Raw genomic sequence first — 13,522 nt, 5'->3', positions numbered from 1 at the left:
CTTTGGCTTGTTTTGTTGTCAGCCATACTAAGAATAAGATAAATGTCTGCCGTATTAAGGATAACAGGAACGACTGGAAAGGGCTGTTTGGGCCCCTTGGCTTTTGCAAATGCCTCATTTTCTCTCTGTCCTTTAAAATGTTGCAGTGCCTGGAAGTAGTGAGCCCTTTATGACTCAAGGACAGATGCCCACAAGCAGTATGCAGGACATATATAACCAGAGTCCCTCTGCAGCGATGTCCGGTCTGGGCATGGGGCAGCGGCAGCAGTTTCCCTACGGAGCCAGCTACGATCGAAGGTGAGCGTTTCCTAAGAGGACCATGAGGTTTACTAGAACCTCTCCTCGCACACGCATTTCCGAGCCTGGTAGCTGCTGACAGCACACAGTACCTGCTCTGCTGCTGGACTTAGTAAGGATGGGGTCGGGGGCCTGCCTCCAGCTGACGACCACAGCAGGACCGGGGAGAAGGGAGGACTCCTGAGAGCTGGAGGCCCCGAGCCGCGGTGGCCCTGCCAGCACCGGGATGCCCCCCTGACACAGCCACTGTCCCCACACCAGCTTCCTCGCGCGGCCCCACCCAACCCCCTTCCCGCCGGCGTCTCTTCCTTAGGGAAGTGGCCGCACACCGGGGGCCGCGCTGGGCTTCCCGCAGCCCCGGGTGACAGGGAGCTCTGGGAAAGTCTTCCCTCCCGGCGTTGGTTCTTTAGGTCTTTCCGTTCTTCCCTGCGAACGTCTTCAACAGAGAGAATGCTTTGCTCCTTGAATAACATCTCTGAGGAAGGCCACGGCAGTCTTGTTTCCAGATGCTTCTTCTCAGGATGGCATCTGGACATCGAATAGCAAGTTGGGTTTCAGTGCTCGTGCAGGTTATTTTTACTGAGGCGGAAGGACAGTCCTTGAAATATCTTGTAGAGGTTAACAGAAAACCTCTTTCTGTGAAGAAGGCCCCTTACTTACCCCTGCCGCCGACTTAAATACAGACCCTGAAAGCACCTTCCCCTGGCTGGTATGTTCTTTGCCTCCTTAATACAGAAGTGCTCAGAAACAAAGTCTTTTAATGTAATATCTGTGATTTTTAAAGAAAATGGAGGCACATTAGAAGGCTCTGGTTCTAACTGTAGCCACAGCCCCAGGCTCGGGGTAGGGACGGCCTCAGCTCCGTTCCTTCAGGAGCCGGTGTGGTGATGTTCCTCAGAGACTCCCTCCGTCACTGCTGCTCCCACAGACCACGTGCTGGCTGTGGACAGGGGCGAATGGTGGCAGTCGTGAGGAGGTTTCCGCTGGTGTGACACAAAGGGGAAGAAAGTTTGAAAGTCACTGTTTTATTACCAAAGAAGCTTGCTTTCTGGCATTTTTCCATGCACCTGCTTCTTCAGACACAGAGCCATCACAAGCTTAAAGTGTTTGGGTTCTTTCTAGACTTAAGAATCTAGATTTCTCATTCTTACCCTGGCTGTGGTGTGGTGAACGTTTATTAGTGATGTCTGCACGAATCAGTTGACCATCATGTTTAGTGTACTGGATCAGGGATTTTATTTTGATTTGTTTTCGAGGATCCAGAAGAAGCTTCCTTTTTTTCTTTTTTTTGCTGATGAGATTGGAAGAACACTCCTCCTGGAACATATATTCTTAAAGGAGCCCAGGGAAGTGTACTGTTCTGTTTCTCCTAGAAGACTTTCTAGAACTAGTTTAAGTCATTTTTGGCTCTACCACGTTAGGGTTTACCTTCTTATGCTTCCTGAAGAGTGTTACTTGTTTAGCTTAAATTTTACCTGCATCAGTTATATTTCTTTCCTCCTAACGTAAGCTTCCTTCTAGCTATTAATGCCCTTAGCACACGCTTCCTCTGTATCTGTTTTACCTGTGATGTTCTCAAAATCCATTTGTTTTCTTAGTCTCATTCCTTGACCAGTTTAGGAATATATTCCGTGCATGTACCCTCTTTCTTACAGGATTCAATCAGAATACTAACAACACCAGTTTATCCCTTTAAAAAACTTCAAATCTATTGCTCCTTTACACATGCTATTTTTATGGTATTTATAGCTTCTCAATGTAATGGGAGTTGAAAACTAAATGTTATGCATTCCCATTTTCAGATTTAATAGGAGCACATTTAAATCAGCCCTGTCACTCTTTTAAGTCCCCTCTGTTATTCTTTTCTGTGGCCTTTTAGGGTCATGGAGCTTCAAAATTTTGAGTAGTTATATTTTTACAATTAGTAGCTAACTCAGTATCATTTGGATTAATTGTGGAGTATACTTTTAAAAAATTGAACATTTTGTATTCATAATGAGAAAATAAGTAGAGACATTTTCCATGATTATAGGTCTATGCTCTGGTACTCCTGGAAGTCCTGCTTTGATTCTTAGATTGTTTTTCTTGTCTCTGGCTCTCGTTAATACCTCCCGTCATGGTGTTGCATGACGCTCGCTGCCCAGGTCCGCGTCGGTGGGTGGGGCGGAGACTCTGCTCAGAGGTAACAGGGGTGCCAACCTATCTGGCCGGGGCTCCTTGCACACCTTCCAACCAGGAGATTGGCAGCATTCCCAAAATGGGTGTTGCCATCCCTGTGGCTAAAAGTTAAAGTGTTGTTTCTGCTCGGCGTGCCTCTGTTGGAAGGTGTGTGCAGTGAAGGAAAGACAAGACCACTAAGGAGTATGCGATTTCCAGAAATGAACTGTTGGTTTCTCTCTTGGTCTGAGGTCCTTTGACAATGAAGTGTTCTTTGAATGCCTTATTCTAGGCATGAACCTTACGGGCAGCAGTACCCAGGCCAAGGCCCTCCCTCAGGACAGCCGCCATATGGAGGACACCAGCCCGGCCTGTATCCACAGCAGCCGGTGAGTTGGCAAGCGGGCATGCATCTCTGAGCTTTCTGTTTAAAACCCCAACTTGTGTTACTTCTGAAGAGTTTTAGGAAGTATAAGAAAAATGAGTAGCGTTTATTGAACAATCAGGATCCGTTTGCTTATGCTAGAAAATATTATTAAGATTTTGAAGTCAGCAAATTTTTAAAAAGCTCTGGATAGATGGTATCCTGAAACAAAGGTCACATGTTGTAGGAAGTAAAGGACGTTCAGCCTTGTCAAGAAGAGTCGGCCCAAGTAAAGAGTATTTTAAATATGTGTCTGTTGTGTGTATTGTCCTATCAAATGCCTTTTTTTTTAAGATTTTATTTATTCATTTGAGACACAGAGGTACAGAGAGTGAGAGAGAGAGAGAGAGAGAGCGAGCATGAGCAGGGAGAGAGGCAGAGGGAGAGGGAGAAGCAGGCTCCCCGCTGAGCCAGGAGCCCGATGTGAGGCTCGATCCCAGGACCCTGGGATCGTGACCTGAGCCGAAGGCAGACGCTTAACCATCTGAGCCACACAGGGGCCCCAAATGCCATTTTAGAAGAGAAATTTGTTGATGTTTTAAAGATGTGTAGATAAAAATAACTTAAAATATTAAATACCAAGAATGAAAGTTAATTGGCTTTTTAAAACTGAGATATTAATGACCACGTATTTTGCCCACATAGGATGGGTGGATGCTGGTTGATGCAACCATAGACCCTGAATTGTGTAAGATAACCTTGCAGTAGCCACTACTGCTGCAGAGAATTGCACGTCATGCTGTGGCTGTTCAGACACAGGAATTTCCTATTTCTTTCTTTATTTTTGTTCTTAAATGTTTTATTTATTTGAGAGAGAGAGTGCACACACGTGCGAGCGGGGCTGTGGGGGGTGGGGCAAAGGGAGAAGGAGAAGGAGGAAGCAGACTCCCCTCTGAGTGGGGAGCCCGATGCGGGGCTCGATCCCACAATCCCGAGATCACGACCCAAGCCAAAACCAAAGAGTCAGACGCTCAACCAACTGAGCCACCCAGGCGCCCCAAGAATTTGCTATTTCTTTTTTTTTTTTTTTTTAAAGATTTTATTTATTTGAGAGAGAGAGAATGAGAGACAGAGAGCACAAGAGGGAAGGGGGTCAGAGGGAGAAGCAGACTCCCCGCCGAGCAGGGAGCCCGATGTGGGTCTCGATCCCAACACTCCAGGATCATGACCTGAGCCAAAGGCAGTCGCTTAGCCAACTGAGCCACCCAGGCGCCCAAGAATTTGCTATTTCTAAACAACTTTTCAGGTGTAAGACCTCTGGTAGCATAGAGGGAGTTTTAAACATTTAATTTTACTGGAGCGTCTATGTGCAGTAAATTGTATTATTAAACCAGCTGATCTTAAGCAATTTCCAAATAAGGTGAAAGAACACTAATGATCACATCAGCATCTTTCTCACATCAGGAGGATCCCACCCTGGTCGTGTGCTGGTACCCGGGGCGTCCCCAGGAGGGGAGCCTAATACACAGGCAACACGGGCCCTGCTGTCAGAGGCTGGGGCCTGCAGGGCTTTCGGGGGAGGCTCTGAGCTGCACTGAAGTCGGGGTGGGGGCCAGAGCCCGTAGAGTGTTGGGGCAGCAGGTCCAGGCTAAGGAGCCGGATGCTATGTGGAGACTTTCCTGTAAAGATAGGCCTAAGGAATCTCTTGACTCCAGGAACCTCGCAGGCTGGCCCTCGGGAAGCTCAGTCCGTGCCAGTGCGAGCCCTCTTCCTCCCTACTGAGGCCATCTTCATGTAACCCCAGGCCCCCGTCGGGCGGTGCCCGTGTGGGGGTCACCAGAGCTGTGCCCCTGGATTGCAGCCCTGGGAAATGCCAAGGGAGGAGATACCAGGAAAAAGAGAGAGGAAGCCTTTCTTTCCCCACAGAAAATGCCAAGCACATGCAGACAGACTTCGGAAACCCTCTTCGGAGTGTGACGCGGCGTTGTATAATCCCGAAATAGAGGGCATCAATTGTTAGTCCTTAGTTGTTATAGGAGCTTCCCATATTCATTTTGAAATGAACATTCTACCAGGTAATAACTGTTTTGCATAATTTAAGTGTGTGATGATACCTGTAAAAGCACATCAGTATGATTTGTCTTGATATGAATTTCAGAATTACAAACGCCATATGGACGGCATGTACGGGCCTCCAGCCAAACGCCACGAGGGAGACATGTACAACATGCAGTATGGCAACCAGCAGCAAGAGATGTACAACCAGTATGGGAGCTCTTACTCCGGACCAGACAGGAGGCCCATCCAGGGACAGTATCCATACCCCTACAACAGAGAGCGGATGCAGGGCCCGGGGCAGATACAGCCGCATGGGATCCCGCCTCAGATGATGGGCGGCCCGATGCAGTCGTCCTCCAGCGAAGGGCCTCAGCAGAGCATGTGGGCGGCTCGCAACGATATGCCTTACCCCTACCAGAACAGGCAAGGCCCAGGCGGCCCCGCCCAGGCACCTCCTTATCCAGGCATGAACCGCACGGATGACATGATGGTACCTGATCAAAGGATCAATCACGAGAGCCAGTGGCCTTCTCACGTCAGCCAACGTCAGCCTTATATGTCCTCTCCCGCCTCCATGCAGCCCATCACGCGCCCGCCTCAGTCATCCTACCAGACGCCACCATCGCTGCCAAATCACATCTCCAGAGCCCCCAGCCCTGCCTCCTTCCAGCGCTCCCTGGAGAGCCGCATGTCTCCAAGCAAGTCTCCCTTTCTGCCCTCCCTGAAGATGCAGAAGGTCCTGCCCACCGTCCCCACTGCCCAGGTCACGGGGCCACCCCCCCAGCCACCCCCCATCAGAAGGGAGATTACCTTTCCTCCTGGCTCCATCGAGGCCTCACAGCCAGTCTTGAAACAAAGGCGAAAGATTACCTCAAAAGATATTGGTAAGCATTGCGGGCCTTGGCCTGAAATGAATCCCAGTTGTGATCGAGAATTCTAATTTTAGTTTAGATTTAGCTCCTGTTAATCTCCAAGGGATGAAGTTCTTAGGACGGCAAACTATCAAGACATGTTTTTGTACGGGAGCGGTAGCTGAAAACTGCTGATCTGAGTTAAGAAACAGTGCTAGAGAGGAGCGTGAGTTAAAATGGTATTTTTACACATGAGTGTTATTTGTGTGAGGGAGTAGAGCTCCAAGTGAGAGACCAGGGGATCCTCAGTGACCATGTTTTCTACTACAGTTTGAGCTGTAAGATTGGGCCGTAACCAAGCACTTGATTTCCGTAGTGGTGAGTCTCACGGCTGAGAGGCTAATGAAATGCTCGGGTGGCCTGAGAAATTTTGAAGGCGAGCCACTCTAATTTGGGGAACCCCAGACAGACAGTGAGCTTCCCTGGGAAAAAGTAGAAGCCTGCGTGTAATATGTAGATAAATACATAGTACGATACACAGAATTTGATATGATGTGATGTGTAGGTACACTGGTAGATATGGGCCAAGGAATGATTTCAGTTGGATGCCGAGGTTGTTTGCTCATTCTGTTGGGGATGTTCTGAATACTAATCCCAGATCTGGAATATCCAGGAGTACACACCGGTTTTGTGCATTATTTTTGAAGTACTTTTAATATAGCAAAGGAAATTATAGACCTCGGTTATATAAGAAGCAGTTTTTTCAAAAACCTCAAAATCACTTGACTTGAGATCATTTACTACAGTGACTAGAAAATCAAAGATACTAAAGATTTTTTTCAACCACTGGAATTAAGGACATACTCAGGCAGAGCAGGGGAGAGAAGTAAGGACTTAGAGAGAGGCGTGCTGGAGATGAGAAGGAGATACAGACAGACACTGAGCACCGTTTGATATGTGGAAATATATATGTAAAAATATGCACATGTGTTTGTGTGCTTATGTATGTATGTGTGCATATGTTTGAATAAATAAATGTATTTAAATTTTTTATAAAATCTCTCTGTGCATCTTAGATCAGCATTTGTCGTCAGCCTGGGGAAATTTATGTTCCTTATTTGAAAAAGAAAGTTTGCTTTTTCTGTTACCAAAGTATCGTATGCCTCTTAGAAAATACGGAAAGTAGATGAAATTACAATAGAGGTGGAAACCCACGCCCCCCCCCAGCACGTGCGATTGCTGCTGGTGTGTGGTGCCGGCTCTTTCTCTGCTGAGTTCTGATGGCTCGGGCCCGCTCCCGCCTTGTGCTTCCGCCGGTTTCCTGAGACAGAAATCTCAGACATACGAGGGGCCTCTTCTCCTAGCCCCATCTTATGGGACTTGTAATCTTGCAAATGTTTTATCTAATCCTTGTGTCTTCTTCAGTAGCGGGAAGGGGGAAAAGAAAAGTGCAGCCCTTCTGTTTCCCATCCCAGGCTCAGACCAAGCTGTTGAAAAATCTGAACCTTCAAAGTGCTAATAATTGTCAACAGCATGTTCTGAAGGCAGGAGCTCAGACAGAAGAGGACAGCAAGGGAATATCAAGACTGTCTACCCCAGAATGCGCTGTGTGGGAATTACATTTTGCCTGTATTCTGCCACCCTGAGACATTTGTGAATGGAGTGGGCAAAAGAAGACAAATACCATTTTTTTGGTTTGACTCAATTACTAACACTCTGCTGCATCATTACAGAGTCTGTTAGGGGCTAAAGGAAACCAATCAGTGCTGAGAAAGGGCCCTTGTGCTCAGCCACCACCACCACCTCGAGAAGCACTTTTGGCTCATGTTTAACCAACGAAGCCAAAGGATCTTAAATAACCAAAGTTTCTTAGGAAGCTGTCCCCTCCATTTAGAATCTGGAAATGATCACGTTTAACCATGCCTCAGGACATTTGTTTGAAATCAGTATTTAACTCAACACTCGACTTCTTTTTTCTTACTCTTGTGTTATCTCCTGCCCTTTCGTGCACAGAGTTAATATGAATTATACCCTTCTTCTTTCCCCCGGTTTTAGTTACTCCTGAGGCCTGGCGTGTGATGATGTCCCTTAAGTCAGGTCTTCTGGCTGAAAGTACTTGGGCTCTGGACACTATTAACATTCTCCTGTATGATGACAGCACTGTCGCTACGTTCAGTCTCTCCCAGGTAAGCCGGCACCCGTCCAGCCAAGCGCCCGGGTAGCAGAAGAAAGCTCGGGAGTGCACAGCGCGTGATCATCCCCACCGGATGCGGCCGCCCTTGTAGTTACAGACGTAGCGCTGTCTGAGAATTTAGTCGGGAGTAATAACTCATTTCAGGCTCTAGTATAAACACACACGTACTTCTGTTTCTCACGAGAAAATACACAGGCGCGCGCGTGTGTGGGGGGGGGCGGGGGCTAGATAGTAAAAGTAGGTTGTTGTTTAGAATGAATGTCAGCAGCCGGCGGGAGGTGATCGAAATGTCACGTGAGGCTGGGACCGTAGTCAGCGTTGGGTATGCAGGAGCTTGCGACGGGACATACCCTACTTTCCAGGGAGACCGAACCTCTTTCTTTTAATTAGAAAGAAATGTTGTGTTATAGAAAGTGTACACTAGAGAGAACAGTTTAATGAACCGCCGTATCCCCATCATTCGGCTGAGATGGTTGTGAACTCATGGCCAGACTTGTTTCCTGGTCTGTTTCCTTCATTGCTGCCTCTCTCCGCCTTATTTTGAGGCAGTCATTGAAAAGCCTGCTACTTTTAATAAGCTTAAAGCGCTCTGCTTTGTTCGACAGTAGACTTAAAGTAGCTTCCAGGGTAATTGCTAGAGGAGAGAAGGGGGGCAGAGGGCTAGGGAAAATTCCCCGGGAGTCAACGGAGCTGCAAACTTTTACAGAAATAGTTAGAAACAAAAATGAGGAGAGGTAATTCTCCCTACTGTGTATGAACAGTTCTCTGCTTTGGGTGAAAAAAGCCAAAACATCCAATTACCTTGCTTCTGTTGAAATCAGACCAGAATCTTCCACTTTGTCTTTCTTCTCACATTTAAGTCCTCATTATAGCCCTGAAAGGCAATTTTTCACTGGATAGGAAGTGCATTAATAAGGTTATAAACATCGCATGAAGCCCCTTGTAACAGAAAATACTAAAAAATGTGTCCTGGCTTTGCTAGAATAATTACCTTCCATCCTTATGTGAGCAGAATGAACGACTGTTGCTCACACCATTTTCATAACCAGAATTGCTTTAGTAACTTGCCCCTTTCCCCTGCCCTGGGAAAAAAAGTCAACTTTAAGTGGGGGAACAAACACCCAAACCTTCACATGAAAAAGTGTGCGTTCATCCCCTAAAAGGAGTCCTCTGTGGTCAGTCCTTGAGTGGCCCCTTACTTCTTAGTAATCGTTCCAAACCCACTTTCAGGAAACTGATAGCAGGATATGAAAGCATGATTGATTTCCAAAACACCTGTCATTAAAGAATCCTTCTGTACTTCCTTATCCTCCTTCATTGTCCCTGCGTGTTGGAGGCGTGGGCGTGGGGGAGGGGCTCTGGGCAGTTGCTGATCACGGAGTGTGTTGGCCTTCTCGATGCAAACGTTTGCTGAAAGGAAACGAAAAGTGGCTTTTGTCTTTCAGCTGGAGTTGTGTTAGCTGAAATGTAAAAGTGCATTCTATGAGGCATTCTAATTCATTTATCAGGGACTAAATTGATTTGTTTTTAATTTTCTGTGTTTATGAGCTACTCCATTGCTGAAATTATCTTTTCCCCAAGATATACGGGGAGTGTAAATGAGGGTAACCTATGGCACCTGAGACAAAAATAACCATAAAATTCTAAGAATAATAACCGTAAAAATCCAGGCAAGCAAGTCTCAGATGAATAGCAGAAGAGAACAGACTCACTTTGGGTGAATGAGTCTATAAAATCCACGTTCCCGCTCTTCTCATATGGAGTGCATTGTACCTGGGGCAGAAGAAAAGGCAAAGAACTTGGTAATATTCAAGAGAAGAAAATGACAGGGAAGTTTTCATGTTTATGGAGTAGGAAAGTCAGCGGCAAGTGGAAAACATGGTACACGTTGGTTTGGTTAACAATGTAAACTTCAGGAAGCCGGTTCTAGTGGGTATATGGTTTCTCTCTCTGGGCTTAGCCAAGAAGGGATTACAGCCTGTGACAGTCATCATCCTAAACCTGTGTTGGTAGCTGTCAGGTTGTCGCCCTTCCCCACCGACCTGAGGTTTATGACGCTGTGCCCGTTCTTGTTCTTGTCTCCCTCTCTAGTTGTCCGGATTTCTCGAACTTTTAGTAGAGTACTTTAGAAAATGCCTAATTGACATTTTTGGGATTCTTACGGAGTACGAGGTGGGAGACCCCGGCCAGAAGGCACTCGATCGCCGTGCGGTGAGGAGAGGTGACAGGCAGCCGTTGGCCGGCGACTCGGGGAAGGAGGAGGAGGACGGTGAGTGTGTTGACGACGAGGACGACGACGAGGGCGACGAGGGCGACGAGGGCGACGAGGGCGAGGACGGCGGGAAGACGGAGGTGGAGGAGAAGGGCGGCGCGGCTCCGGCCTCTCCCGACGCCGCCGCGGACCCCAAGGAGAAGCCCAGGCAAGCGAGTAAGTTCGACAAGCTGCCGATCAAGATAGTCAAGAAGAACAACCTGTTCGTGGTGGACCGGTCTGACAGGCTGGGTCGCGTCCAGGAGTTCGACAGTGGGCTTCTGCACTGGCAGCTCGGCGGGGGGGACACCACCGAGCACATCCAGACTCACTTCGAGAGCAAGATGGAGATCCCTCCTCGGAGGCGCCCACCTCCCCCGCTTAGCGCCACTGGTAGGAAGACAGAGCAGGAAGGCAAGGGCGAGGCTGACGAGCAGCAAGAGAAGAGCATCATCGCGACCATTGACGACGTCCTGTCTGCACGGCCAGGGGCGCTGCCGGAAGACGCAAACCCTGGCACCCAAGCCGAAAGCAGTAAGTTTCCCTTCGGGATCCATCAAGCCAAAGGTCACCGGAACATCAGGCTGCTGGAGGACGAGCCGAGGAGCCGAGACGAGACTCCCCTGTGCACCATCGCGCACTGGCAGGACTCTCTGGCTAAGCGCTGCATCTGTGTGTCCAACATCGTCCGTAGCTTGTCCTTTGTGCCTGGTAACGACGCGGAGATGTCCAAACACCCAGGCTTGGTGCTGATCCTGGGGAAGCTGATTCTGCTTCACCACGAGCATCCAGAGAGGAAACGAGCGCCGCAGACGTACGAGAAGGAAGAAGACGAGGACAAAGGGGTGGCCTGCAGCAAGGACGAGTGGTGGTGGGACTGCCTGGAGGTCTTGCGGGATAACACGCTGGTCACGTTGGCCAACATTTCTGGGCAGCTAGACTTGTCTGCTTACACAGAAAGCATCTGCTTGCCGATCTTGGATGGCTTGCTGCACTGGATGGTGTGCCCATCTGCAGAGGCACAAGACCCCTTCCCCACTGTGGGACCCAACTCCGTCCTGTCGCCTCAGAGACTCGTGCTGGAGACCCTCTGCAAACTCAGCATCCAGGACAATAACGTGGACCTGATCTTGGCCACGCCTCCGTTTAGCCGTCAGGAGAAATTCTATGCTACGCTAGTTAGGTACGTGGGGGATCGGAAAAACCCAGTCTGTCGAGAAATGTCCATGGCGCTCTTGTCGAACCTTGCCCAAGGGGACGCGCTGGCAGCGAGGGCCATAGCCGTGCAGAAAGGGAGCATTGGCAACTTGATAAGCTTCCTAGAGGACGGGGTCACCATGGCCCAGTATCAGCAGAGCCAGCATAACCTCCTGCACATGCAGCCCCCGCCTCTGGAGCCCCCGAGCGTGGACATGATGTGCAGGGCGGCCAAGGCTCTGCTGGCCATGGCCAGGGTGGACGAGAACCGCTCGGAGTTCCTCCTGCACGAGGGCCGGTTGCTGGATATCTCGATATCAGCCGTCCTGAACTCTCTGGTTGCGTCTGTCGTCTGTGACGTACTGTTTCAGATCGGGCAGTTATGACACCCGAGAGAAGGCAGCATGTGTGAGTGAAGACTAGAGGCTCCCGTATCACTGGCTGTTTTCTGTTCTTGTTTATCCAGCGTAGGAAGAAGGAAAAGAAAATCTCTGCTCCTCTGCCCCGTTCACTATTTACCAATTGGGAATTAAAGAAATAATTAATTTGAACAGTTATGAAATTAATATTTGCTGTCTGTGTGTATAAGTACATCCTTTTGGGGTTTTTTTATTTTGTTTTCGTTTTTTTAACCAAAGTTGCTGTCCTAGTGCATTCGGAGGTCACTTTTTGTTTCTCACAGATTTTCTTTTTAATGTTCTTTTCTATGTTGTATTGCATTTTTTTTGGGGGGGGAAGCAAATTGACTTTAATGAAAAAAATGTGGCAAAAGATGCTAAGATGGGAAAATTTCACCACACTGAGGCAAAAAGGTGAAAAATTATCAACTTCCTAGGCATGTTATTCTTCAGATAATGGAAAAAAAACAAAAACAAAACAAAACTGTATCCCATCGCCCAAAGCTCTGTGCAATAGAAACTTCTAGAGATGTAGGAATAGGGGCTCAAGGAGGTGTGTCAGTCAGTAGTCAAACTATGAAACGATACTGGTTTCTCCACAGGAAAATGGTTACATTAGGCTAGGAGCAAAAACAATGTTTTTTTTTTTTTTTTTTTTAAGTTAAGATTGAAAATACGTACCTGACAACGATCAACGGAAACTGCTTTCTCACCACTACCGTCATGTCTGCTGTCTGTCTGACCTTCCACGTGACAGTTCTTCACAATTCCTTTAATCATTTTTTAAATATTTTTTTTTACTGCCCATGGGCTGTGATGTATATAGAAGTTGTACATGAAACATACCCTCATGCTTTCTTTTTCTTTTCTCTCTCTTTTTTTTTTTAGTACAAAGTTTTTAGTTTCTTTTTCATGATGTGGTAACTACGAAGTGATGGTAGATTTAAATAATTTTTTATTTTTATTTTATATATTTTTTCATTAGGGCCATATCTCCAAAAAAAAAAAAAAAAAGAAAGAAAAAAGACAAAAAACAAAAACAAACAAAAAAAAACCACAAAAAAAAAAGAGGGTAATGTACAAGTTTCTGTATGTATAAAGTCATGCTCTATTTCGGGAGAGCGGCTGATCACAATTTGCTTCATGAATCAAGGTGTGGAAATGGTTGCATATGGATTGATTTAGACTATGGTTACCAGTACAGACAAAAAAGAAAAAATACAACTAAAAGGAAGAAACACAACTTCAAAGATTTTTCAGTGACAAGAATCCACATTTGTATTTCAAGATAATGTAGTTTAAAAAAAAAAAAAACTTGATGTAAATTCCTCCTTTTCCTCTGGCTTAATGAATATCATTTATTCAGTATAAAATCTTTATATGTTCCACATGTTAAGAATAAATGTACATTAAATCTTGTTAAGCACTGTGATGGGTGTTCTTGAATACTGTCCTAATTTCCTTACAGTGGTTTCATAGTAACCAAGTTCTTCCCAAGAAATAATAGGGGAAACCCCAGCCGTGTACTAACATAGTCCTCATCGAGAAGCCCTGAGGTCGGGAGGGGCCTTTAGGGATTACCTACCTTAGAGTGGGGAGCAACAGTTTGATTTTCTCAAATTACTTAGCTGATGAGCCTTTGTTTGAAGCAATCAACTCTTAACGACACTGAGGTATGAGAATTTCCGGTGTATATGGGAGGTGGCTGCTTAGCCCAGGAGCTCACTGGCCTGACAATGTAACGCTCTGCCTTTT

The 13,522-nt window shown here is 47.0% G+C and overlaps 1 protein-coding gene across 9 annotated transcripts in view; it reads left to right on the top strand.

Annotated features, from left to right (window-relative positions):
• ARID1B (AT-rich interaction domain 1B) overlaps window positions 1-13,196 on the top strand; it is a 434,847-nt gene extending 421,651 nt beyond the window's left edge. For all 9 annotated transcript variants that reach the window (XM_028103326.2, XM_028103324.2, XM_088023824.1 and 6 more), the window contains 5 exons: window positions 147-297; window positions 2,747-2,843; window positions 4,977-5,760; window positions 7,783-7,913; window positions 10,013-13,196. In XM_028103326.2, the coding sequence (XP_027959127.2) occupies window positions 147-297; window positions 2,747-2,843; window positions 4,977-5,760; window positions 7,783-7,913; window positions 10,013-11,755 (2,906 nt within the window). In that variant the 3' untranslated portion in view covers window positions 11,756-13,196. The remainder of the gene's footprint in view (window positions 1-146; window positions 298-2,746; window positions 2,844-4,976; window positions 5,761-7,782; window positions 7,914-10,012) is intronic.
• The last annotated feature ends 326 nt before the right edge of the window (window positions 13,197-13,522 follow it).

This window comes from Eumetopias jubatus, unplaced genomic scaffold (assembly GCF_037043125.1).
Source record: "Eumetopias jubatus isolate StellerSeaLion01/CBP00866 unplaced genomic scaffold, mEumJub1_p1.0 scaffold_6, whole genome shotgun sequence".
NCBI classification, from domain to species: Eukaryota; Metazoa; Chordata; class Mammalia; order Carnivora; family Otariidae; genus Eumetopias; species Eumetopias jubatus.
This window is presented reverse-complemented; position numbering and strand designations above follow the sequence as displayed.